At 39.9% G+C, this 27536-nt stretch overlaps 1 protein-coding gene and 1 long non-coding RNA gene across 9 annotated transcripts in view; one reads left to right on the top strand and one right to left on the bottom strand.

The window, feature by feature from the left end:
- TRPM3 (transient receptor potential cation channel subfamily M member 3) overlaps positions 1-27536 on the bottom strand; it is a 492852-nt gene that overhangs the window by 174476 nt on the left and 290840 nt on the right. For all 8 annotated transcript variants that reach the window (XM_029920564.1, XM_029920565.1, XM_029920566.1 and 5 more), the window contains one exon: positions 9878-10052. In XM_029920564.1, the coding sequence (XP_029776424.1) occupies positions 9878-10052 (175 nt within the window). The remainder of the gene's footprint in view (positions 1-9877; positions 10053-27536) is intronic.
- Positions 15609-27286, top strand: LOC115276537. The gene is made up of 4 exons (XR_003901988.1): positions 15609-15656; positions 25788-25884; positions 26041-26233; positions 27058-27286. It is a non-coding gene; the product is annotated as an uncharacterized LOC115276537 (long non-coding RNA).

Below are 27536 nucleotides of genomic sequence, written 5' to 3'. Positions count from 1 at the left end.
GTCCTGAATCAGGCTCTGACAGCACAGAGCCTGCTTGGAATTCTCTCTCTCTCTCTCTCTCTCTCTCTCTCTCTCTCTCTCTCTCTCTTTGCCCCTCTCCTGCTTGTACATGCTCTCTCTCTCTCAAAAAAAAATAATAAATGTTTCTTATCAATTATCCATAGACAAAAAGGGCTTCTTGTTTTTGATATCCTATGCATTATGTCTGCAGGGAAAGACTCATATTGTCAGGCAGTTTAGACTGATGCACTTCACAGTATTGATTAAAGATGGGCCATTTCCCAGGTATCTTTTAGGCAGATAAATTTCTTATTTTTCCCTCAGCTTCATAATTCAATGTGCTATTTGATGACTGCCTGATGGTGATGGGGCTATCTATAACACGTTGTCTTCACTCGAGAATAAAAGTCGACATCCATGGCATGTTGACTGTACCTTTCTTTCTTTGCATCATTATTAACCTATCATAGTAATCTCTCCCCTGAGCCCCAGTGTGGCCTCAGAAGAATTCTTAACACATTATTCTAGGATGCCAGTAGCAGTTGATTGTTGTTGACATTCAAGATGAAAACTATTTGTCATCCCTGCACTAGAGATAAGAAAATTTCAAATATACTATCAAATGGTGAACACCAGGGATATCATAGGGTTAAAGAACTCTACATTTTAGGTCTGTTTCCAAGACACTGAATGAACTGTGGCTTCCATGAATTTAAAGGAACTGATTTTTACTGCTTATTTTAGGGGTCACTCTTCATGGAAACTTGATTTGCATGGAATAGCTCCAGAAAATACAATAAATATATGTATCAACTATAGGGCAGCTGTCCAATTAGGACAATTAAAGAAAAGGCATAATGAAGCTGAGTGGAGGCTTTTCTAGACAACAGTAGTATAGACTTGAGTTAACCTTGGAATACTACGTTAATGCATCTTTAGTGTGTCTTTGGTGGAAGAAGCTTTTATAGCAGGTGGTCACTGTTGTATTTAGTTTTTATGAATCCTGTAGTCCATAATCAATGAGAATTGCATGGGGAATCTAATGGAAATCCATTAAAGACATTGCAAACATTATCTATTATTAATGATACCACAGCGTGAGATGTTAATCCACTCTATTTCTAGCAGCTGCAGGTTCTAATATCAGCCAGGATGATTCAGAATTCATCTCCTCTAAGGTAGAGGAATTAAATACCAGGACATTTTATTATCTAAGGCTCCCTCAAATATATTTTAAATGTATTTGTGGATTTTAAAAGCCCTCACTACTTCTTTTCATAGAAGTAGACTATGCTATAGAAGTGGGTAAAGAAATGTACGTGTACATCTCACACTAAGGCAGCAGTGAGAAGGACAAGTGGAAGGCAGTGTTGTCCGGTGAATGGAAGGTTCATTGAGATGGCCGTGGAGAGAGCTGGGGCCAGAATATAAAAGGTCTTAAGCCCAAGCAAAGGAATGTGGACTTGCCCTGTGGATTAATGATCACCTGCTTTCCACAAAGAAGACTTGAGGATTCTGAGGAGGCACTCCAGAGCTGCCTCAGTGCTGCCTTAGTGGTGAGAGCCAGGTGGAGAAAGGAGGCCTGTAGACTAGTGGTTCTCAAATTATGGTCCCTGAACCAACAGCATCAGCATCTCGGGGTACTTCTTGGAAATGCATATCACCTGGCCAGTCAGACGTACTGAATTAGGAAATCTAAGATGGGGCCAAGTACTTGATTTTTAATAAGCCCTTTGAGGGTTTCTGATGCAAGATAAATACTTGAGAACCACCGATCTAGGCCTTCCGCCCCAGCTTCAACAGAGTGAACATGTATCCTGTGTTTTATATATTGTACTTCTGAGATTTCCCATGAGGAAGGACCCACAGATGTGAAAATCAATGTGACAGGCAAGTGGGAAACTGGGACTCTTGAATGGTTGCCCATTGCAGTTGTAAAGTCAAAGGAAAATGAGCTAAGACCTTCTAATGCTGAATTTAATGACCTTGATGACCGTCAATGGCATCTCCAATAGCAGAAAGACCCATCATTCAGTTTTCAATACTTTGAGGTTTCTCATCCTCTTTTTTTCTCCTTGGAAATGGGTCATATATTTTGAACTAGTAGGAAAATCATTTTCGAAAGACATAAAAAAGGGAACGGAACGCCCTTAAGAAATCCATGTAAAAAAAATGTGAACGGAGAAATCTACCAGTCCTGTCAAAATGAGTATTTTTATGGTATAGCTTTCTCTTCAAGGGAGGAATTTTCAACTCTAACAGATGTTTGAAACCAAGAACAGCTGTGATAAAGAAATAAATGAGGTGATTCATGCTAAATCAACTTCTCAAGCCAACTGGGTTCCAGGGACAAAATTTGGCAGAACGTGCAAAGTGCTAGCAGCAACAATGCCATGACTGGTGTGAGGAGAATGCATGCCAGGCACAGCGGGTGAGGAGGCTCTTTCTGAAAATATCAGAAAGCTAATTTGTATACATTGAAAAGGAGCTTCTGAAAGTGTGGTTCATGGACCACTCTGGCTGGAATCACCTGAATTTTGGTTTCACTTACAGTTTCCTTCCCCTCAGCCCAGGTGCACCAAATCTGGATACTTCGGGAAACCTGTGTCTCCTAACACTTTCTGGGTGATTCTCAGGCACGCGAGAGTGTGATAACCTCATGCCTATTGTGAAGGCATTCTGTGTAACAAGCGGCCAAGAAGTGAGCTAAGCTCAGAGGAACATGGTTGATCCATCCTGTGCAATCGTCACTTGGCCTTGATGGGCTATCTAAAAGCCGTGGGCAGTGGTTCTCCGAAAAGGATTTCTTTATCACGATGGATTATGCAGAACGCAGCTCTGTGTTCTTTCTAATGTCTGCTGTTTATGTTCGTGGCCACACTTTCCCAGCTTGGAGCTAAACAATTCTAAAGCGAATTTAATCAATTTAGAGAACTGATGGATGGATAAAGATCAATAGAATTTTTCCCCTCACTAGCACTTCCTCCATGAACTCTCCATAATTGTTTTTTAGTCACTGCTTCATTCTCTCCATGCTGACACAACATGGAGGGATCAAATAGCAAACTGGAAGACAAAGTATTTTCTTTTGAACTTTCCTAAATAAATGAAAGTACTCCAGCCTTGCAGAACTTGGATACAATGGTATCTATACATCCTTATACCAGTATCTTCATTAGATTTTATATTATCACTATTATATTATTTATATAGGTATTTATATATCAATATCTTTTTAATTTAATTTTTAATTTTTAAATGTTTTTATTTATTTTTGAGAGACAGAGAGACAGTGTGAGCAGGGGAGGGTAAGAGAGAGGGAGACACAGAATCTGAAGACAGGCTCCAGGTTCTTAACTAGCTGTCAGCACAGAGCCTGATGCAGAGTTCGAACCCACGAACTGTGAGATCATGACCTGAGCCAAAGTCAGGCGCTTAACCGACTGAGCCACCTTGGCACCCCTATATCTTTAAAATATTCCACAGAGGGGAAAATTGCAATATAAAAATTGCAATTCAATAATTATAGGCATTAGTATATATATATAAATAATATGTGATTTAATTGAATTTATTGGATTAAATTACTCAATTAGCTTGATTTCATTAAATCAAAATATATAAATTCAATTATATAATATATAAATAATATGGAATATTTAAACATATGTAAATTTGAGCATATATTAATTCAACATAATAGTATGTATACATATATATAAACACAGTTTCTCTTAGAATTGTCCCTTTTATTGAATTTTTTTTCAATGCTCTTCAGACTGATTCCTTTTGTTTTCTGTGTTGAGTTACGTAAAAGAGAGTCAAATGGTAGTTTTTTCTTGTCATCCAGGCTGATACTCAGGTTGAATCCAGTTTTTGATGGAAAAGGGGGATAGGAGCAACAGAGTCACTATCATGCCATTTTGTGAGTAATTAACACCCAACATGGGGCTGGAACTAATGACCTTGAGATCAAGAGTCACATGCTCTACCAACTAAGCCAGTCAGGTGTCCTTGAATAGATTCTTGGGAGAAATGTCACACTCAAGTACTTTGTCCTCTGGGCTCTTATAGGTCCATCACAGTGCACATGACCTTCTATTTATTTGTATTCGCACCTGTGTTTCTAACCTCCAGTATAAAATCTCTAACTGGGTCATGTCTTGCTCATCCTCTAACAGTTAAGTTGAGTGCATATAGTAGGAACTCAATAAATGTTAACTTAGAAAACACTTTACAAAAACAACACCCCTTTCTACATAAAGCTTCCAGTATGCTTTGCCTATACAGATGTTTCCAACTTTCTTCCCTTCCCTTCTGAGAAAGTTACAAAACAGAATCAAGTTTTGACATGCTTTCTTATAGAAAATTCTAGAAAAGAGACAAGGTAAGATGAAATTAATGGAAACTAAAATAGACACTTGAAGTCAGCATGCTTGATATTTGTTTCCTTCTTTCTCACTTGACATTCCAATTATGTTTAAATCATACTGGGATACAGATTACTGAGATCAATTACTTCCTTTCAGCAGATCTTATAGAGAAAAATGATATGGCTGTGACATCCTTCAGCCTTAGATGGAAATCTCTCAGGCAGAAGAAACATTAGTACCCACTGCACAGAGTGATATGCCCTAGGGAATAGAGACTAAACATGGATTTCTAAAATGGCTAGTTTTCTGGTGACTTCTTCCTGATTTTGGTCATTTTGATGTGTATTTGGAGAAGAGCAAACTTTCATTACATCTAGCTAGCACATAGTGATATAATTTGAAGCCATTCAACATACTTTTTCTTTCTCATCTCTACTTCGTGTTCCATTTATGCATTTGCCTCAGCAAACCCTCTGCCCAAGCCCTCTTTAAACAGGAAAATCAGATTTTTACTTGAAATATATTATCTATTCTTGTCCTCAAGAGCAAGGCATTAGAGGGACGCCTGGGTGGCTCAGCCGGTTAAGTGTCTGACATCAGCTCAGGTCATGATCTCGCAGTTTGTGGGTTTGAGCCCTGCATCAGGCTCTGTGCTGACAGCTAGCTCAGAGCCTGGAGCCTGTCTTCGGATTCTGTATCTCCCTCTCTCTCTGACCCTCCCCCTCTCACACTGTCTCTCTCTCTTTCTCTCAAAAATAAACTTAAAAAAAAAAAACAAAAGAACAAGGCATTAGTGGCTCAGTGTTTCTCCACCATATCTAATACAAATTCCAAACAAATACGAATGTGAACTGGCATCGGCTCCTTGGTGATGTCCCCAGAGTTATCAGCAGACTGTGTAAGAACTTTAAGGGTTCCTGTTACCAGAGGTATGCTTCTTGTCCTAGGCTCTCTAAAAATGGTAAGCCCAGATACTTATTTTCTGGAAAAAGACACCAAAATAAATGTAAGACTTAGCCGTAGAATCCAGATGAACAAGGAGCATCATCTCAGAATGCACATTCATTCAGATACCTTCTTCACGCTGACATCTTTCATCTGCGTGGCACTTTCTCAATGGCTGATAAATGAGGAGCCAGACCACATTTCTCTGCAACCTGAGACTTAGATCCTCAGTTACTTATCAAGCAGCCTCATCTCTGGCTTTAACTGCAGGCACCTGCCACCTGTTCTGACTGTGAGTGAAGTTCGTCAGCTTGTTTTGTCAACACAGTGAAACCTCGCATCTTCCTATTTGAAAACTTAGGTAATCGAATCTAATGCCACTTGGGTAGCATTATTCTGTTTGTTGGCAGTGTTGAGTCATTTGTGATTTGGAAAAGAAAAATTTGATAATATTTTTATGGAATGAAATTAGTTAGGGAAAGTGAGTTATGACTCATTTGAAAACTATGACAGATGAGAAATGGAATGATCTAGCTCAACATTAAGGGAAAAAGAGAGCTTGGCCATTTCTTTCTGGTAGCATGTGCCACAGAGCAGAGAGGGAGAAGAAGGCAAATGAATTTAATTGCTGTTGCCCCTTAGTATATCCAGACCCATTTGCTTTGGGATGGACACGCTCTGTCTTCCTTTACCTCAAGTAATCTCATCGACAAAAGTTAGTTTTGCGAATTACAATTTGCTTCCAAAGTGATGACCTTTCAAATTCATATTCTTGGAAGTTGGTTAATAACAGGGAATTTAACGGCAAAATACCAAGTTCACAAAAGTTAAAATACAAGGTGTATAAATTTCATTTACTCCTTTAAGATTATAAAATGAAATGCTTTATAGCTAAATAAACACATTGATATTCCTTGGACTTGTGTTACTTAACAATCTATATATGAGTTTAAAAATTTAGAAGTCATATTTAAATTACCAAAGGGGCACCTGGGTGGCCCAGTCAGTTAAGCGTCTGACTCTTGGTCTGGGCTCAGATCATGATCTCACAGTTTGTGAGTTCGAGCCCCACATTTAGCTCTGTGCTGATGGTGCAGGGCCTGTTTGGGATTCTGTCTCTCCTTCTCTCTACCCCACTTGTGCACCTGTGCTTTCTGTCTCTCTCTCTCTCAAAAAAAAAAAAACTTAAAAAAAATAAATTACCAAAATAACCTAAAAGTAAAAATCAGTGATTTCAATTCTGATTCAGGTTTCATAAACAAGGTGTGTAAGCTTTCTATATTCAGTTTTACACGAATAATTACACATATTTATTTATAAGGGTTTGTTTAGATGAATATAGAGCAAAACGTTTATATTTACTTATATAGTAAAATATGTCCCAATTCTGTTGTACATTTTGGAATTCAAAGAAGAAATTCTTCACGATGAATGAAGACTGAGATCGGCTTCTTCTGTTTGTTTGTTTTTCTTTTCCTTTTTAGCATAAAGCAAACACACTACTGCAAAGTAATGCTCTTCGGAAATGTTTTTAAAATTTTTTTTAATGATTATTCATTTTTGAGAGACAGAGAGAAACAGCGCAAGCAGGGGAGGAGCAGGGAGAGAGGGAGACACAGACTCTGAAGCAGGCTCAGGCTCTGAGCTATCAGCACAGAGCCCGACGTGGGGCTTGAACCCACAAACTGTGAGATAATGACTGAGCTGAAGTTAGAAGCTTAACTGACTTGAGTCACCAGGCTCCCCTGGAAATGTTTTTTAAATTGGCTGCACATTTGTGACCAGACAAATTTTTATCAAGCTAAATAAACCTGATTAATTCTGGCAGTTATTCACATGACACAGAGAAACATCGTGAATTCATTTGATCATGATAAATTTATAATTGCTTTCCTAGAGCAAGAGCATAAATTTATTACAACACTGTATAAAATAAATATAGACTTATATATTTGGATTGGCAAATACAAAGCTTCTCTTGAAGTTTCTATTTCCTTAATAAGTGTTTCTAAACATTTCTTAAAATTTTTGAAGTTTAAGTTGAATAATTCCCAAGGTATGAAATCATATCTGAATTCTTTATCTCCACGCTGGTTATGTGCATGACTTCATATTCTTTGGTAATCAACCATGGTTTATATGTTTGCATAAATCCCTTATAGATTATGCTTTTGCATATTTTGGTCATAAAATAATCAGAACTAAAACTTAACTTTGGTTTCAAAACTAAATTGCCAATTAAAGCTAAAAGGGCATTGTATTTCTGCTTCTTAATTTGGGTCTGGGTCAGGGGGGAAGAAAAGAATTCCCGCGTTGTAGGGTTGGTCAGCTTAGGCCAACAAGTGACTTTACAAGTAGGAATGCATTGATTTTATCTTTTGGGAATACATGGAAAAATACAAAAAATTAAGAAATTCTAATGCAAAGGGGAAGCTGAAAGGAACAGAAGTTATTTAAGAGACGGTACCATTGAGGTACCATATAAGAAATGACTAAGGCACATGCCACAAAAATCCATTTTGGTGTGTATTTTTATAATAGATCAGAAAGAATCCTGACCTGGGATCGTGGGCTATGTGGCCTTGGGAAAGTACATAATCGCTCTGCGTACCTGTCCCCTAGGTTAAAAAATACAGAGTTCCTCTCCCCCCAGGTCTAAAACATGTACATTTCCTCTACACATAAAACAGAACCAGGAAGAGCAACTTATCAAAAATTGTAACATTTTCACAGAAGAGAACCCATGATAATGGCAAGCAGGCCCCCCTCCAGAGCGTCATTGTGTACAGACTTAAAAAACCTGAAATGTTAGGATGAACAGCTCACTTTTCCATGAATTTTCTGAAAAGGAAATGTGCCTTATGAATGCAAAGTTGCATTTACTTTGAGGAAATACAATGAAATAATTACAAGCATCAGGAAGTGAAAAAGTTAGCCAAAGCTAAAAACTGTATAAATTCTTGAGTTGTTTCTGAAAAAGATGCACGTTGCTATCCTTAAATCAAAGAGAATGATGGCTACATTCTTAATAAAAGCAAAGCGCAAAAGCAAAGCGCAGTTGAGGCTCCTGAACTCTGTTTGGTAACAGACATGGAGGCGTTCAGGCAAATGTCCTTTTTAGTTTCTTAGCTATAAAATGGACCAATATTTACAATGAAAGGAGAAGAAAAAAGTAATTTAAATTTGCCAGGAAGCAAACCCCAAATTCATGCTAGTGAATATTGTTTTTTTTTTTCTTTTTCATATCAAAAGCTTGAAGATGGCCTCAAAGCACTGCCAGTGTTTGCAATGTTAGTGGGAGACCTGTGACTCCCTGAAGTCTCCTTTCTTTCCCAAATTTAGGTTCCTACACTTATAGGGAAGGGGGCTGGGTGAACCGGCTCACCTGGGGCACAGACAAGGACAGGACTGGAGAGAAGAGACACCGGGGAGCTGCCCCGCGGAGCCTGTTGTAAGGAGGGCTACCTGGCAGATGGATGGAGAAGGGAGTGTCCTGCGTCACCCAGCTCACCAGTCACTTACCACTAACCATTATCTACTTCCTAAACTTTCTATGAGGCTCTCTGATGGCAGGAAGAGTTGTTACTCTTTTTTCCCATCTCCGTGTGCAGCACTCAGTAGACTCTTGGTGTATGTGTGTAAAAGGGATGCACAAAAGACCCCATCTCCTTTGGCCTACCAGTTTCATGTGTTAAGAGAATTGATTTGGTTAGTAAGTTCCTTATTTAAAAATTCACTGACTGGCCGGCTCTGTCGGAAGGGTATGTGACCCTTAATCTCCCGGTCATGGGTTTGAGTCTCACATTGGATATAGAGATAGATTATGAAAATAAATAAAAACTTAAAAAAATTACATAGAAGAAAAATTCCGTAACACCCCCTTTTCACACTTTGGGGCGAGTCACTTTAATCTAATTATATCCAAGAGGGCTTGGACGCCAACACTCCCTGGATGGGACCTCAGATTGTCAGGAAGGTTGTGGAAAAAAGTCTTCCTTGGGGTCAGGGCTGTGGACTGTTAGAAGTAGCATTAGGGGGCAGACAGACCAAGGAAAGTGCATGGCGGTGGGGAGTCCAGGATGGGTTTACACTGGAACAGAGAGGTGAGAGACCCCGCTTTCTGAGCCAGTCTACAGGGTGTGACGGCACAGGCCACCAGAAGTCTTTGTTAAGGCTTCGCCCTTGTGAACACGCAGCAGTTTCGTGCAGCTGGTGTTCGGAGGCTGAGCCTGGAAACTCCACATCCCAGGTTCTCCCAAGGTACTAACCCCATCTACACGGTCCAGGGTCCAGGTTAGCTGTGCCGTGTGTGTTAAGACCCACTTCCTGTTTCTCCTTAGTGGGAGGGGCAAAAGAACAAGAAATCAATAGAAGAGAAAGGCTACCCTTTGTCCCCTTTATTAGGCTAGCCCAGTGGAGATTTCATGGAATGTCTCACGTTCTAGGACATGTAGTATACCTTCCCCTGCTCTTCCCCACCAGCTTCCCATACCAAACCTCTTCCTCAACTAATATCATCTTTCCAAGCTTGGAGCACAGGCTTCACACTCATCACCTACCCGCCTTCTTCTGAATATTTGTGCCCAAAGGCCAGGATGTCAGACGCCCGTCCGCTCCCATCACAGACAACAACCGGCACGGGAGGCGTATCTCGAAGATACTCCAAGACAATGGAGATCACGTTGGGTCCTCCTTCCACAATGAGCGCCACCACCGGAACACCTTGACCGATTCCTGCATTGTAAAAGGAAAAGAAAAGGAAAAAAAAAAAGAGGAAAGAACACAAAGCCAGCAAACCAAAGAAACAAAAAGAGAAACAAAAAGCACAAACTAAAATTACTGAGTACGGGGGAGATAACAGCATATGAAGGGATAAAATATGGAGCACCAATTTTACGGAAACTCCTGTGGTAGAACCTTCCTACCAAGGGAGTCTATTTGGCTTTGCTCCCTCCCCAGAGCTCCCGGGTGCTGGGGCCAGCAAAGGCACCCATTGCCATAACTTTTATGGGGGGGGGTTGCATAGAGCGAGGAGGGAGAGAAAGGAATCAGTTAGTAGATGAAACACTGAGCCAGCAACCAAAAGATTGGAAGTGAAACATGACCTAAAGCAAGTCTCATCATGTGTACCCACTGGTTCAGTTTCTTACATGAAAAATGGGAATTTAAAGCAGACCAGATCCCTGAAGTCATCAGAGCACTAAGAAAATGCCTGAATTGTTCTCTTTATTGAAGACTATCAAAATCAGTTGAAGACATATTTTTCACTTATTAATTACTGGCTACATTAGGGGTTTATCTATATCTGACCATAAATGATCAGCTTAATTATTGATTCTTATAGCGTCACAGACACAATAAAGTGCCCAGGAGACATGTCATCTGCCATCTGCTACTGCTGTGTCCTTAACCACTGAGCAACGTGCCAGGATCATGATGGGGGGGTCTGGAAACATCTGTTTAATTCAGTGGAATTCGGGGGGGGGGTGTCACAGACCTAAAGTATTTAAGCTATTACAAGGGAGCTATAAGATGTAAAAAGTGCCCTAACATCAGCACTCACATATGGTTCAACTTGACATTTTAAAGAGAAGTATTAAAAATGAAATGTCCACGAGAGACACGATGAAAAAGATTTGAAGTTCATTTTCAAGAGTTCTCTCAAGTGCCATCATTGTTCATTGAATAACTTCTGCTCATTTTGGTATCACACTGTATTTTCTCACTTTACCTTCCCAGAATAGTTAAGGAATTGAGTGGTACCATAAAAATGAGATGGTTTTGTACAGAGCAGTTATCTTAAAAAAGAAATAATCAAGATTCTGTGCCACTTCTGTAAATAGGAACTAAAAAAAGGCTTCAATCATCTCCATTTCCCCCCCTCTCCTGCATGCTATGTTTTTTTTTCTTTTATAAATAAACTGTTGCCATGTGAGAAATAATCGTTTGAGATTTGGTTCCTTGCTCCATTAATATGAGATTGTATTTGACTTGTGTGACCCTTTATACTTCTAAAGTATATCAATGTCCTGGGGCCTTCTCTTTTCTAAGTCAGTGTTTTTCATGGTTTGATTTTCATCTAAAGGAAATGTCCAAAATGTCAGTTACACAAAAAATGGGTGCCATTTTTATATCAACATTTTAAAAATGTAAGAAAATGACAATCGTTGGTCCCCAAATTTCTTTTTGTGCTCCAGAGGGTATGAGGAGGGAGGGATTGCCCATGGTCCCTGATTCTCCTGTAGATGGAGAACTTTTGAGAATTGCCCCTTCAAATCCAAGGAGAGGGAAGCAAAGGATCGTGCTTTTGACCAAAAGGCCCTTAATGATTCAGACAAAAGGGCACTTTATTTATTATTATTTTAAATTAATTAATTTGTTTTTTATTTTTTAATAGTTTATTGTCAAACTGGTTTCCATATAACACCCAGTCTCTTCCCCACACGTACCCTCCTCCATCACCACCACCTCCCTTCCCCTCCCCCTCCCTTTCAACCCTCCGGTTCCTTTTCAGTATTCAGTAGTCTCTCAGGTTTTGCGTCCCTCTCTCTCCCCAACTCTCTTTCCCTCTTCTCCTCCCCCTGGTCCTCCATTAGGTTTCTCCCGTTCTCCTGTTAGACCTATGAGTGCAAACATATGGTATCTGTCCTTCTCTGCCTGACTTATTTCGCTTAGCATGACACCCTCGAGGTCCATCCACATTGCTACAAATGGCCAGATTTCATTCTTTCTCATTGCCATGTAGTATTCCATTTGTATATACAAAAGGGCACTTTAAAACTGTGAAACTATTTATGTGTCTGTAGAGGAACATTTTCCTTACTGCTGATTCAGAGGATGAAGTAAATTCCTACTGAAAGGAGCTCTAAAGATTAAGGCCAACTTCAAATGTTAACACAGCATCCTTTTTTGCAGGAGAACATGCTGAGATAATACCCACTCCTAAATGGGTTTGTGTTTTTTTTAAGTGTGTTTGTTTGTTTTTCAGAGTGTGGGGGGGAGGGACAGAGAGGGAGGGAGAAAGAGAATCCTGAGAAGGCTCCGTGCTGTCAGCATGAAGCCCAACATGGGGCTCGAACTCACAAATCCTGAGCTCATTAACCTGAGCCAAAATCAAGAGTCGGACGCTTAACTGACTGAACCACCCGGGCTCCCTGGGTTTTTATTTTAATATGCCTTGGAAGAGAGTCTCTTTTCCAATGTTTAAAATTATTTTGTGAGGTATTTGCCAAAGTACTATGGTATTTAATTTTTCCCCTTGCCTTGGTTTAGCACATGCTACCTTATTGCTTCCTGTCAAAGAACAATAATGTGCTGTATCTGCTGTTTTATACCTAATGGTATGTTTAGACTCATTCTAGGATCTTCCAAGAGAAGCCTTTGCCAAATTATGATCTTGAGCACTAGTTTTGTCAGTGGGGTCTTTACTCCAACGCAGACCAACTGTGATCCACTTAATGTTCTCATGAAGAAAGAAGCCCTAGAATGGAACTTCTAGAATATTCCAGTGATCTAGAATCTACCAGACAATAGGCAAGATTGTTGGAAGCCTCTCTTCCCTTTGGGAGGATACATAGGTGCAAGGATCAATTTTCAGAGGATAAATTGAGAGCAATAAGCAGTAAAATAATTTCATAACAATGTATTTGTCAATGTACCAAATTGTAGTAACCCCTAAAAATACAGAAGCATTCCAGATAATAAAATTTCCTATATTTGGAATGAAGCTGTGACCAATTCAAAGATGAAAACAAATACATAAATTTGTATTATTATATTATAATCCAGTGCTCAAAATAAAGTACCAAAATATCATCTCCCTTTTCATAAATACTGAATATATCTGGCCTCCACATTCTCACCCATTTCCTACAGTGATAATACATGGAAATTTGTTCTACAGACAATAAAAGTCCTTATAGCCAAAAACAAAAGCACTATTGAATTTCTTAGTTGTGAAAGGTAGAGAATGAGGCTATACCTAAAAATACCATGCTTTGTGTAAATTAAACCTGCCAGTATGTGGTACCACTGTCTTTGTGTCAGAACACACACACACACACACACACACACACACTGCCTTTCTTTCTGAGAAAAGAAATGATATCAAATAATCAGTAATGAACTAAAGAAGTGGTACTTAGCCTATTTTTTTTTGAGATAAGGATCTTTGAATACTTTTATGAATCTGATGAAACTACTGACCCTTTCTCCAGGAAAATAAGTGTACATAAGGCTAGACACAAAAGTATTTCTATGTAATTTCAAGGGTTTATGGATCTTTGAAAGTGATTCATGAAAAACTTGTGAATGGACCCTCACGAAACTCTAACCTAAATTAAGCACATTGATATAGCTTTAAAGAACATCAGTCTGAAGCTCACTGGAGCCTGTGAGGCAAGTTCTAGAATGGGTTTTCAAACAACATTCTATGTCCAGGGGAACTGTATCATGCGATTGCTGCCCAGTTATATTGAGTAGCTAAACTTCCAGAATTAACACTTGCTGTAGGATCTCAGCCTTTTCTCTGTTCTCTCTCTCTTGTTTCTCCTTGTTTCTTCTATTCACACTTAGTTTCTAAGTTACATTTTGGACACAGGATATTAAAAATACTCTAGAGAAAGTCACAAATGTAAAAATTAGAATCTGTAGTATATGGCTTGATTAGTAAAGAAAAGGCTTTTTAACATCCCACAAATAGTACCTTTTCTACTAATGACATAAAGAAAACATCTTTCATTATGGAATCCATCGCATGTTCAGCTGAATTCACACAGCACATTTATATTTTCTTTATGCCTATAACAAAATTAGTATAAATTCCTTTGAAGATCACGAATTTTTACCTTGCTCAGCAAACCTACTAGCCATTCACAAAAAAATAGTTGTTTCAATTTACAGTTTTAAAAAAATATAACCTGTATTATTCAGGAAGATTTTTTCATTTTATCTAGAGCCCTCAGGAACTTGTGTGTGTGTGTGTGTGTGTGTGTGTGTGTGTGTTTGAATACTTTTCCTGTGCTTTTGGGGAAAAATACATTAATTCTTTAGCTGATTGCAATAATTTTACATTTTCTACCATAACCAAAGACTTACAGCAGTACTCAGAGATTTCCATTAGAATTTAGTTTCAGAGCAATGTGGAGATGCTTAAGCGGGAAGAAGCTTTGCCACATTCTTTAGCTTTTGCAGTGTTGGAACTAGAAACACAGCCTTCAAAAATGTGGGCTTGGGTCATGGGTTTTATAGCTACATTCTACAACGTTCCAGGTTGACCTACGGCTTTCAAATCACAAACTCCACCCCAACTGTTGTTCTCTGCTGGACATATCCTCTTGGATTTGTGTCACATTTTGTTCTGACTGCTGTGTGCTCTAGCTTGGGCTCCCAATAAGGTGGAAAGTGGCAAAATTGGCTTCAACAAAGACTGGGTTGAGCCTTGGGAGGAAGGAAAGTGGCAGGACTAGGAGAATGTCTTCAAATTCCAAAAGGATCCTCTGTCTCTCTCTCTCTCTCTCACTCACTCTCTCTCTGCTGACATAATAATCTATGAGGAGTTCAGACACTTGTGAAAACATTCAGTGTGTTGTTGTGAAATGCCTGGATAATGTGAGAATTTTGATCAAAGTAAATTAACACTTCGTTTTCATGTCAGCATCACCATATATGATCTAAAATGCCTATGGGTCTAAGGAATACTTTACTTGCTGTTGGATAATGGTTCATATTTATATGGAGATGGAGCATAGAACATTGAATTTAGGTAGGTTGTAATGACTTGGGCCACAGATCACGTGATTATTACAGTAGAGGCCACTTAAAAAGGAGGGTTCAAACTTTATGTGAGAGATGACTTCCCAAAGATCTTAATGCATTCAAGACTGAGTCTGTTAATGGTGGGTGGGCATTTCTGTCAATATCCTGAAGCTGTGTAGCGATAAACATGAACATAATGAATTCTTTGGCCTTGCCAGCTGTGGGATTATGTGATTCTTGATGGTTTAGAAGTTTGTGTGGGGAATTCACATGCTTTGAAACTATGCATATGGTAAGACTTTACCAGTATATTTTATGTTCCACAATTTTTAATTTGCATAATTAAAATTTGCTTAAAATTATAAAACATTGAACGTGTCCCCTTCATCCAACTTCTCACTTAAACAGCTTGGTCTTTGTTTCAATGGCTGACTCTACTGACAGAACACTGGCCACCATCTCTTGTGTTTGTACTACATAATGAGGTCATAAAAACTCAGCAACTCCCTAAGATTTTTCAAACAGAACGTTGCACAGACTTGGGGGACATTAGCAACTACTACAGCGATGGGAAGAGAAGCAGTAAGCTACTTGCTTCATTCTGATGAACATTAATTTGCTACCTACTTGGGAAACAATGGCTGAAATCTTTATAATACCACAACTTTCAACAGATAGTTTCAGACAGAGATTCTTCATGTTCTTATTGATTTAATGTATCTTTTTTATGGTTTGAGAAATTGGGGCTAGATTTATGAAAAGTACATAAATCTAGTAATCTCTTGTGTTCAGCTGACAACACTTAAAATGATTCTTGTTTATTATGTTTAATTAGGAAGATTCATTACACATGAATATTCACATACAGTTATAGAATATTATTGTCCTGAAGGAGGATATTTTTATATGTTGTGTTTTATAAAAGGAAAAACGATTGGAAATCTTTAAGCTTCCAAGGAAAAGGGTGGGACCAAGAAAACACATAGGGACTGACATAAAAGAATACATTTCATTTTAATGAAAATATCTTTGCAGATCTTCTATGGAAGCAGATGTTTTGGATATCGCTTTCATGTTTTACAGGTAGAATATACTATCTATTCCAGACAACAGAACTAGAACTGGAATGTGGCTGATCTTACTTGGAAATGGGTAGTAAACCCAATTAATGTTTCAGTGAATCCTGGTGATGTAACCGATTGGTGAATGCCAAACCCATTGCAAACCTATCCTGTGTGTCATTATTATTCCTATACATTTCTGTAACTATAATTCTGTACCTCACTTGATGCTTAGGAAAGCATCTGGGAGTATCAAGTACCACACAAACTTAGGCAGTAGAAATAAAGCCACATACAACAAGACACTTCACTTCTAGATACTTATGGTTGTCAAAGGGGAAAGAAATTCTTTGGAAGATGGCTGGGGTCTTTCCCTAAGGTTGGGACTTGCCAATGTATAAATTTCCAATTCACTTTAGGACTAGGCAGGGGGAACATAATGTTAATTTCTTAAATGTCCTCTCCTGTTACACTTATCCCTATGGCAACCCCCTTACTGATATTTAACTTAATGGACCCCCTCCATGTATATTTACAGCTAATGCCCACATACCAAAATAAACACATACATATATTTTTAAAAAATTTAATGTTTTATTTATTTTTGAGAGAGAGATCATGAGTGTGAGAAGGGCAGAGAGAGAGACAGAGAGAGAGACAGAGAGAGGGAGACACAGAATCAAAAGGAGACTCCAGGCTCTGAGCTGTCAGCACAAAGCCCGATGTGGGGCTCAAACTCACGAGCTGTGAAATCATGACCTGAGCTGAAGTCAGACACTTAACCAACTGAACCACCCAGGTGCCCCCACACATGTATGTTTTATCTTACCATTTAAAATCTCAGGAAATTTGGGGATAGGTAGTTGTTAAGACTGTAAAAATACAGAATTTGAATTAATGGCAATGTCTTTCCTGGTCATAAAAGATTAAAAACCAATGGTGTGTCTTCTGGAGACAGAGAACGCAAAACCTACTGATGAATATGGCAAACTGCTTTTTGTCCAGCTTGTTTTCAATACTGTTGAACTCATCTACTTTGCACAGTATCAATGCTACCAGTATTTTCATAGGAATCCTGTACTAGCTCCCACCAGCTGGCTTTCATTTTAGAGATTGTCTTGCTTCGATTTTCTGTCTGGTAATCAGAGGGCTAAGGACAGACCGAGTGGATGAGTGGGTTAAATGTGGTATCCCGCAAGTCATCCAAAGATGTCACTGTGGCATGTGCCCTGAAAACACTGGGCGTGCCCTCCCTGGATACTCTCCCCTAGCAGAGAATTGACCTCCCCACAGAAGGGCAGCCTTGTGTGGCTTCTTTTAAAGCTGGTTGGACTAGAGGTGGATTCCAGACCTGCAACGAGCCACATTTGCCTTCCTGGAATTGGAGTGGAAACGTGAGGCCTGAAGTGAGTTTCTGAAAAGTGGGTTGGTGGAGAGTGAAACTTCTCTATTAGCTGTGGCTCTGATAGGAAAATAGGTGATTGAACAAGGGAAGAAGATTGTGCGCAAAGAGGAAGGAAGGGGACAGAGGGTATCACAGAGAAGAGATCATGTGGCCTGAGAGGGAAGGAAGGGTGAGTGTGTGCGTGTGTGTGTGTGTGTGTGTGTGTGTGTGACAGAGATAATATTTATAATTACTTATATTATATTTATTATATTATGTATTTATATAAACTCATATAAATTTATATAGTATATGTTTATATAAATTTGATTTATATTTTATATTAACTTATATATTCGTATTTGTATAAATATATATTTTATGTTCATAATTATATTTTATGAATTTATATTTACAAATTATATATATTATATATTCATATAAATTTCATTTATATAAATTATATTATATGAATTATATATTTACATTCATAATTATAGTTTATAAAGTATATATTTACAAATTATATAAACCATAACTTAGATATAAATTATATAAATCATATAAATTATCATTTATAATTATATTTTTATTATATATAGTATAGATTTATATAATATATATGTTATAAAGTAATATGTGAATATGTATAATATATATAATAATGTGTGAATATATGACTATTATAATTATAAAACACATAGAACAGAGTCTAGTACTCAAGAACTACATGGTTAAACAAACACAAATATAAAGATTCTTATTTATATTTGCTTAGCTTATAAAAGATTTTCAATTTAAATGTGTATAAATGTTCATGAAGATGACAGAAAAATAAATGCACTTCATATATTTAAACCAAAAGGATGAGTCAACAAATAATTTGGAACATGTTTTTCCAAAGTTTGAATGGTCTCTCATGCAGTCCAATAATAATAAGCTGAGGAAGACAAATATTTTTATCTCGTATCCGAAAGGCTAAACCTATCTGTTTCGGAGTAGACGATTTTTTTCTCGCAGGGGGTTAGGTGACTTCTTGTGTCACCTTTCAAATGCCTTCTATCATGGGCCTCTCCCTGGGGCTTCAATCAGCTGGTTAAGCCTTTTGAGCTCTGCAGATTGGACAAAGATATAAATGCCAAATAACAAAATCCATAAACCGACTCCAAGTATATTCTATACTAATAAACTAACTTGGCTTTTGACTTAGTCAATGGGAAACAGTTATTCCCTCAGGGCAAGCCAGCTCTGATGGAAATATCCTGCTATTAGGGTTCATCTATTACTGGGACATCCAAGTAACGTTCTATGTGAATCGTTTCAATAGAAAAGGAACAGCCGATCCCATGGGCTGCGGTGCAAGTATTACTTTCATAAAAGGAAAGAGCCAGTGTTTTCTGTGAGGCCATTGTTTGCAGGCTGAATGTTTTAATGTAATTGATCTAACTCTACAAGAAAACTCTCCCAAACAAAGCCAAAGTCTTCTTAGTTTCTACTCTGTTCAAAACCCACATCAAAAGGCATCCTTTGCCTTCTCAAATGTAAGGTAATCAGAGTGGGTCTAACTCATTTTACTTTCTAATACTTTGCCTATCCCCTGCATACATGTGCCAGGGTCTAGGCCCACAGCCCATAGTTCCTTTGACTTTAAATTAGTAGTCAGCAGAGCAGCCCAGGGAATTAATGGATTGAAAAAACACGGAAAGAGCTAGTCCACAGTGCTGGACAGAGGTGGGAGGGGAGGTAGATGGCAGGGGAGAGAGAAAAATGTTGCAGGCAATGGCCAAATGGTGGGATGTGTATTAATGTGTCCTTCCAAAAAAAAAAAAAATCTCTTTGTGTTAGTTGAGAGAGGCTGTAATTACGTCTTCCTCCCCCAAATGTGAAAAGTTCTTTTCTTTCTTTAAGGAATGTTCTTTATGACTTACTCTCTGTGAGAAACTTACATTCATCCTGCAGTTTCCAGGTTCAAAGCCAAGTCTTCCTCAAGCTCTTTCCCCCTTTTATCCCCACCAGGAAGAATGAATGATTTCTCACTTGTGTTTCCTCATAGCATTTTCTTTTTTTTTTAAAGATCTGGCCAATGAATGTCTTTTTAAACTTTGTCTATCAATTACTTTGGGATAAAAGGCTTACAAGCTTTCTCATAGTATTTTCATATCTATTGAAGTTTTTTTTTTTAATCTCACTAATTATGTGTTTGGATACCTCTTTTCGTTATTGGGTAGGTTTGTCTTTGTAATCCCTGCATGGCAAGCGCATAGTAGTTGCTCACTAAAACTTGGGGTATATAAGGCAGGATACTGAATTACCATCAAGTATACCTTGATTTCATTTTTCTGTATTTTCTTATTTTGGTTTCTGTTTTTGAGAGAGAGCGAGAGAGAAGGGAAGAGGCAGAGGGAGAAAGAATCTTAAGCAGATCCCATACCCAGCGAGAAGCCCAAAACAGGGCTCCATGTCACAACTGTGAGATCATGACCTTAGCCAAAATCAGGAATCAGCCACTAATCCAACTGTGCCACCTGGGAGCCCCTATCGTGATTTCTTATAGGTTAAATGACGATGTAATTGTTTGCACAGAAATTTTTATATATTTTCCGACATAAGCACTTTCCCCTCAATCAACTGGCCTGAGATCCAGTGCACTGAGATCTGATTTAAATTCTCATGAAATCATGAATTTTTTCAAATGCCCAATGTTTTATGCTCATTCACAGGCTCATTTCTGTAGACTGCTAGAAGTGCTTCCTGATTTCCCGGGCATCCACAGCGATTTTCACCGCTAGTTAGCGGCATAAATATAGTCTTCTTGGCAGTCATCTTTAGTGGTTCTCCTAGCTTATAGAGAAAAAACCCATGCTTTTCACAAGACGGGGAAGGCTCCCCGTGTTCTGGCCCCAACCTTCATCTGCAGCCTCATCTCCCTCCAGACCCTCTGTTTACCTTAATTCTGGTCTTGTCAGACTACCATCATGATCTGCCACCTGGGATTATTTTTTAACTTCCGCTTAGCCATCCAAATTTTCAGAGTGCAATATCTCTCCCCACTCCCGGTTTCATGGGGGAAGAGTGAGATCTCTCAGCTTCTCCAGGGGCCCTGCCCCTAAAGGTGTGTGTGGTGGGGCAATGGGGGGCAGGGTTGAAGGTTCACTGTGGGATTCTGCTGGATTTGGGGGAGCCATTAAACCCACTTGGCCAATGGTCTTAAAGCCACACTTGCTAACTTGTCCAACAACAAAAACTGATATTTTGAGTTTCATTAAGTCCTTATTTTTATTTCTAAAATTGTTCAGAAGTTCGACAAGAAAGACAGGTGCCATTTATTGTGGCCTCCCAGAGACCCCCAACTCAATCTTCAAAGTCCACTTCAAATGTTACTAATTGCTGAGATACTTCCTAACTCCCTTGGGTAGTACTAGTCATTCATTCCTTTGTAGTCTGTTGATTTTTTTTTAAATATATGTTTTGGCAGTAATTTTATTCTGCTTTGCTTTAAAGAAAGTTTCATCCACTAAAATTTAAACTTCTTGAACAGATCCCTTCCCCCCACCCCCACCTTTAGGCAATATCCTGGTGTCAAAAGTGCTTTATCTGTAGAAGGGAGTTTCAGGATTTGTGAAACAAAATTAAAATGTACAATGCCCCAGGGACAATGCCTTGGGACTAGTACAGTTGAAGGAACAGGAATAAATTGGTGGTTATAAAGGGACAGAATACCATATCTCAGTACTATTGACATGTACTCCTGACAGTAGAGATGACAGCCATTTAAGTGGCCCCCTCGTGTCCTTTCACATGCCTTAACTACTCAGCTTCAGCAGTGGTCAGAGACCTAGAGAAGGAGATGCCAAGTCACCTGGGCAGGTTCTCACATTTCACTTGCCCGTTTGGATTAGGTCTGGTGCAGTTCAGATTCTTAGTGACTCAAAGAGCCAATTTCAGTTCAGCTGTCTTGTCCTTTTAAATTGAAGTCTCATTGTTTCTCAGAATTGGACCCAGCTGGAGTGACAACCGGGTCCTGGCCATGGGAGGGGCAAGATGTAAACAAAGGTTTACATTCTTCCCTTTGCAGCAACAATATCCATGAAAGCTGTTACTTCCTCCAATGAAATGAATAGGAAACTATGTGACTGAAATGGAAACCTAATTCTTTTCCCTCTGAGGTGATACAATTGATTCAGCAGCAGCTATGGCGCTAGGAGTGACCTTCATTCACCACCAAGGTTATTAAAATAATTGACTGCCATTATCATATATGAGACAAAGGAAGTGTACTGATTGACATCTAGTAATAGTATTTAGTCCAATTTCTGATCAGCAGTTGGGAGAAGTGATAAATTTTTATTTGATTATCTGAGCATCTTTTCTAAAAGACAATGTATCAAGTCCAGTCTAATCAAATCTTTATCATGACTAAATACTCGGTGGGATGTATGGATGACTACATCAGGAGGAACCTTCTTTCCTCTGGTTTCAAGTTTCCGTGTGGATAGAACTTCATTAGTGTAATACATCTAGCCCCTTGTCCTTCCCTTACTCCTTTCCACATATAAAATTAAGCAAGTTGATTGGTGGTGACTAATGTCTATGTTAGATAGAACAAATCTAGTACTAGTCTCTCATTGAAGAGAACTTAGCTTCTTTCTTCCTTGTCGCCTATGGACCAATGCCAGTCAGTGCTGTTACTAAAGGTATATTTGTAGACACAAATTTCCTTTGTGGTTGGTTGTCTGAAGGTTGAAGTGAGCAGACAAGCCCATCTGGCCCTCACACTAAGTCATTATTTCCAACAACTTCACCATTAATAAGAATGATGTTTTGATCTCCATCTGTCTGACTGTGGTGTCCAGCTCTCAGTCAGTTTCAATCTTGCCCCATCAGGGATGAAGTATAATGTATTAGGCTTTCTCAAGCTCTCACACCATGAATTATAATCCTGTCATTTCTCTTGCTGGTATTCACTTAGCAGCAGAACACCTAACAAACTTGAGCCTCTTGTGAATGTGAGATCATTTTTCAAGTCCAAAGGTGGCCTTCTCTGATAGACATTTTTAAATTTTATTTTAAATTTTTTTTATGTTTACTTTTGAGAGAGAGAGCATGAGTGGGGGAGGAGCAGAGAGAGAGGGAGACACAGAATCTGAACCAGACTCCAGACTCTGAGCTGTCATCACAGAGCCCAACGTGGGGTCTGAACCCAAGAACCACAAGATCATGACCTGAGCTGAGGTCGGACGCTTAATGGAATGAGCCCCCCAGGTACCTCTTCTTTATGTTTTTATAGCTCTTCAAAGGGAAACAACAATTACAATACTTAAAAAAAAAAAACCTATTTACAAATGGTGTCAAGAAAAGGCTGCTTATGAAGGTCTTGTTTGCGGTGAATGATCTTTCATAGTGAAGTCTACTCCGTCAAATGGCTGAAGGCAATTTTCATCTTTCTTTTCTCTTCGGGGAGCTGGCAGTTGCTGAGCACCTGCCAGGTATTAGGCAGCAGTCAGGCAGGTGGCTTCGTGGGTTAAGAGTCTGATGTCGGCTCAAGTCATGATCTCACAGTTTCTGAGTTTGAGTCCCACGATGGGCTCTCTGCTGACAGCGCAGAGCCTGGAGCCTGCTTTGGATTCTGTGTCTCCCTTTCTCTCTGCCCCTTCACCATTTGCTCTCTGTCTGTCTCTGTCTCTCAAAAATGAATAAATGTTAAAAAATTAAAAAAAACTTATAATAGAGATATTATTATCCCCAGTTTACAGTTAAATAAACTGAGGCATAGAGAGTAAACTGCGTATCTGAACTGGGTGTGCACTGTTTGCACTCTTATTGGCTTTCTGTCCCCAGGGTAACAATATGATTTATCATACAAATACCAGGACACTTTTGCACGTGAAAGGGTCATCAATCATTAATAGCTATTCTGAGGTGACAAGTATAAACCAGACCTAGTCCTGGACAAACCAGTACATATGGCCGCTCTCTCTCTCTCATGTCTCAGAGCTCCAAACTCATTTCTGGAAAATTTTAAAAATAGATGCCAACCTCAGATATGTAGAAAGGGGCCTGAGTTTGTTCACTGTTCCCTTTTTGCATCTCCTCCTAGTTTAACAAGGCCAGTACTCACTGCTGCCCCTCTCTGATCCCCTGGGAGCAGGTTTCCAGCTCCATCTAAACCACAGCTATTTATTATCGGAGATAGTCCTTCCCTTGGGTACTCAGAGGGATGAAGCCCCAGGGAGGGAGATCATGAAACAGAGGAAAAGAGCAACTATAACCCAGCAGCACCTGCATAAATCCTGTAGGGGGAGAATATCGATTTAAAGTTTTTCTCATTCTAGCATATCCTTGATGGTGCTGAAAATAAATCCCTCCTACTTTCTCTCTTATAAATACATGCCTCGTTACATTCTATCACTTTAACACCTTGGAGGGCCTTGATGAGGAATCCACAGACAGTCATGGCCCAGGGGCATCCAATGGTACTTTGGGTCCTTAATCAGTCACTCATTATCCTACTCTGTCATGCTCCTGTGAAACAGCCACTTGGCTTATTCCTACTCTGCCACCAAGAATCATTTGACTGCAATAACAAGTGCTAATACCATCGCTCTAGAAGGTGGGCTCTCCTCATGGTATATATAAGAAAGTGGCGATCTAAGGACTGTTTTTAAAACCCTAATTGTAACGTGCAAAGATCCAGTCTGTGCATTGGACACTAGCTCCGGAAGAGTTGTGCAGAAATGCCCAATTCAAGGTCTCAGCTCTTCTGGTCAGTGTCTGCTCTGGCGCAAGGCTCTTGAGTTTAGCTTGCAGCAGAACTGCCTGGGGAGCAGTTCAAGCACACCCTGCTGCACACCACCCCTTCCCAGAGCTTCTGACAAGTAGGTCTAAAATGGGACTTGAGAATGTGCATTTCTAACAAGTTCCCAAGTGATGCTATTGCCAGTGGCCCAATGGACCAGAACCACCGCCCCAGCATTAAGCTACATGTAGAGGAGACTTCCAGCTAGGAAAAGAAGTAGCATCTAAGATGTGTCCCTTGGCATAAATTAAGATGAGAGCCCATGGAGTAGGACTGAAACCTCCATGTTATGCTCCCTGTACTCTATTTTTAAGTCTAAACCAGGAGTTTGCAAACCTTTTCTGCAAAAGGCCAGATAGTAAGTATTTTCAGCTTTGCAGGCCAGACCGCCTCTGCTATAAATCCTCAACTCTGCCACTGTTGTTTGAAGGCAGCCATAGACGGCACACCAAAGAATGGGCAAGGACATGGCCGTGTTCCAATAAAGCTTTATTTACAAAGACAGATGGCAGGCTGGATTTGGCCCACAGGCTGTAGTTTGGCAACCTCTGGGTCTAACTAATGTGATAAAAATGATTCCTATGAGGCAACATCCGTTAGTTTGCCAACCTGAGTATGTCTATGATCAATGAGAAACTAACCAAGCTGGAAAGCTGTATAAGCCAAGCTGTGACATCTAGTTTGGTTGTACGTGATTGATATAACATTGCCCTTACTGGAAGATATGTGTGTTTCCTGCAGTTCATCCTCCAGACCCAACTATTTAAAATGGAATAGCTTCCCACTTCATCCTATTTCAATAGGGCATTCACTGGACTGCTGAAAATTATTTACCTATAATTAATCTACTCTCTACTTGGTACTTGGCCTAAAAGTAAATAATGTATTTTCTGTCTAGCAGGATCATTCACTGAGTTACTAATTCATATTTTGTTTTCCATTTGTTTTTTTCTTTTCCTTATTTCCAAAAGGGCCCACTGTGCTGTCTTTTCTCAGGGAAAGTTTGCACTGCTGGCCTGAAGATGAACTCTCTGAATGGCTTTTGTTAAAAACTTAAGCTCATGAATGTCTTAAAGAGAGAAAAGACAAGGCAAGTGTCTCTTGATGGGGACAGATGGGAGCAGATGAGACAGGGAAAAGGGACTCACAGTATCCCTGATGGTCAGTTCCCAGGTTTCTTCTTACTTGACCTGTCAACAGCATTTGACACAAATGGCCATTCTTTCTTCTTGGAAATATGTTGTTCATTTGGCTTCCAGACAGCTCCCTCTCCTTACCTCACTAGCTTCTCCTCCTTCATCTTTGCTGGTTGCTTCTCCTCTCCCTGACCTCTGGTAGAAGGACCGATTCAGTTCTTGGGCCTCTGCTGTTCTTTTCACTCCTCTCCTCACTCATTCCCTAGATGATCTCACCCACTCACACAGTTTCATACACTGACCAGACATGGACAACTTCCTTATTTATATCTCCAGGCCCACTATCTCCACTGAACTTTGATCTTGCCCAGCCACATTCCTCTCAACATCACCATGTGTGCCATGGGATAGCTCAGCTCAGACATGCCCAGAGGTAAGCTCCTGGTTTGTCTTGCCATCTGAATAAATGGCAATGCATTCTAGCTGGTCAGCCCCCTAAAATTGGAGTAACCCTGGATTCATCTTTTCCCTCTTACCCCTTGTATCTAATTTAATGGTAAATCTCGCTTGCTCTGCCTTCAAATTATAGCCTGAATTACACACCTAGTCCAACCACTGACAGCTTTTGCCTGGATTGTTGCCACGGTCTCCTGACTGCTGTTTCTGCTTTCACACCTGCTCCCTGTGTAGCTACTCAACTCAGTAGGTGAGGTGACGCTGCTGAAATGTACAAGAACACTTCAGCCTTTGCTCAAAACTCTGCAAGCTACTATTTCGCACAGGTAAATGTACAAGTCAGAGATCTTACCCTCGTCATTGGATCTGGCCCTCATTCCTTCCCTGACCTCTTCTCCTCCCTGTTCCTTCCACAGGCCACGCAGGCCCCTCCTGACATTCTCCAGTCACGTAGCCCACATCCCTGCCTCAGTGCCTTTTCACTGCTGTTCCCTCTGCCATCAATGGTCTTCCCCAAGATGTCCTATACCTCACTCCTTCACTTCTTAAAGTCTTCACTCCAATGTCCCCTTTCCAGGGAGGACTTCTCCACCACTCTGTGTAAAACTGCAGCCCCCTCCTACACTCCCTTTTTTGGCTTCTCTGCCTTCCTTCTCTCCCTAACACTTATCCCTACACAATACACTACATATTTTACTTATTTTTGGTTTCCTTCAACCCAAACGCAAGCTCCAGGAGGGGAGAGGGATGAGAACAGACACCTGGCCTGAGGGGGATTGCTGTAACGTGCATCTTGGGGCTCCAATCAGCACCGGAGCACCAGAACCTTCTGCCTGGTCTGGGGGGTGGGGACCATGCAGACTTGGACAGTTCTGGTACCTATGGTTACCTTGGCTGAAGGAAAATAAGAGGCCTCTTTCCAATTTCCCAGGTACACTATAAGCCTGAGAGACTGAGGAGGCAAAGGAGAGAGGGCAGACAGGAAAGGAGGGGGGAGAAAGGATGGGGTCAGAGGGAGAGGGAGAGGAAAAGAGAGACTTAATAAAAACTGAGATTGAATTCACCAAAATTTGATGGAAAGGGGGCTTGGAATTGGATTTCGTTGATTTAAGGAAAATTTTTATTATGCAACATTTCCTACCTACCTCAGTTTATGAACCATAATTCATACTCACTATAACGGTCCTTATTGCCTGAATAATGGAAACAAGTCGCCAAGACCCAACAAATCCTGCTCCACGCATACCATGCAGACAGAATCGAAGAATGGAAATACAGGGTGAAGCGAACGCTCTACTTCTCCCCAAACTCCTGATGGCGCGTTGTTACATCTTTCAGAACCCAACCCCCATTCCCCCACGATTTCCTAATAAACTCTGATGTGCATCCGAGTCAGTACTCACTTCCCGTGTTCTCCCTCTGGGTGGAAGAAATGCGGCTAATGAGGGAAGGTTCAGCTCAGATTTGTCTGATAACCAGAAAAGCTGACTCCTCAATCCTCAGTCCCCCGGTCTAGCAAAAGTGCACCTGTGTTTTCATCCTCCCCCATTTGAGCAGGAATTGCTCACACAACCCCATGTGGACACGAAGACGCCCAGGCTCATTAGGCAGCAAGAACTGTTGATTCCT

This window comes from Suricata suricatta, chromosome 13 (assembly GCF_006229205.1).
Source record: "Suricata suricatta isolate VVHF042 chromosome 13, meerkat_22Aug2017_6uvM2_HiC, whole genome shotgun sequence".
NCBI lineage: Eukaryota > Metazoa > Chordata > Mammalia > Carnivora > Herpestidae > Suricata > Suricata suricatta.
Note: the sequence above shows the minus strand (reverse complement) of the source record. Positions and strands in the feature narration are given on the sequence as shown.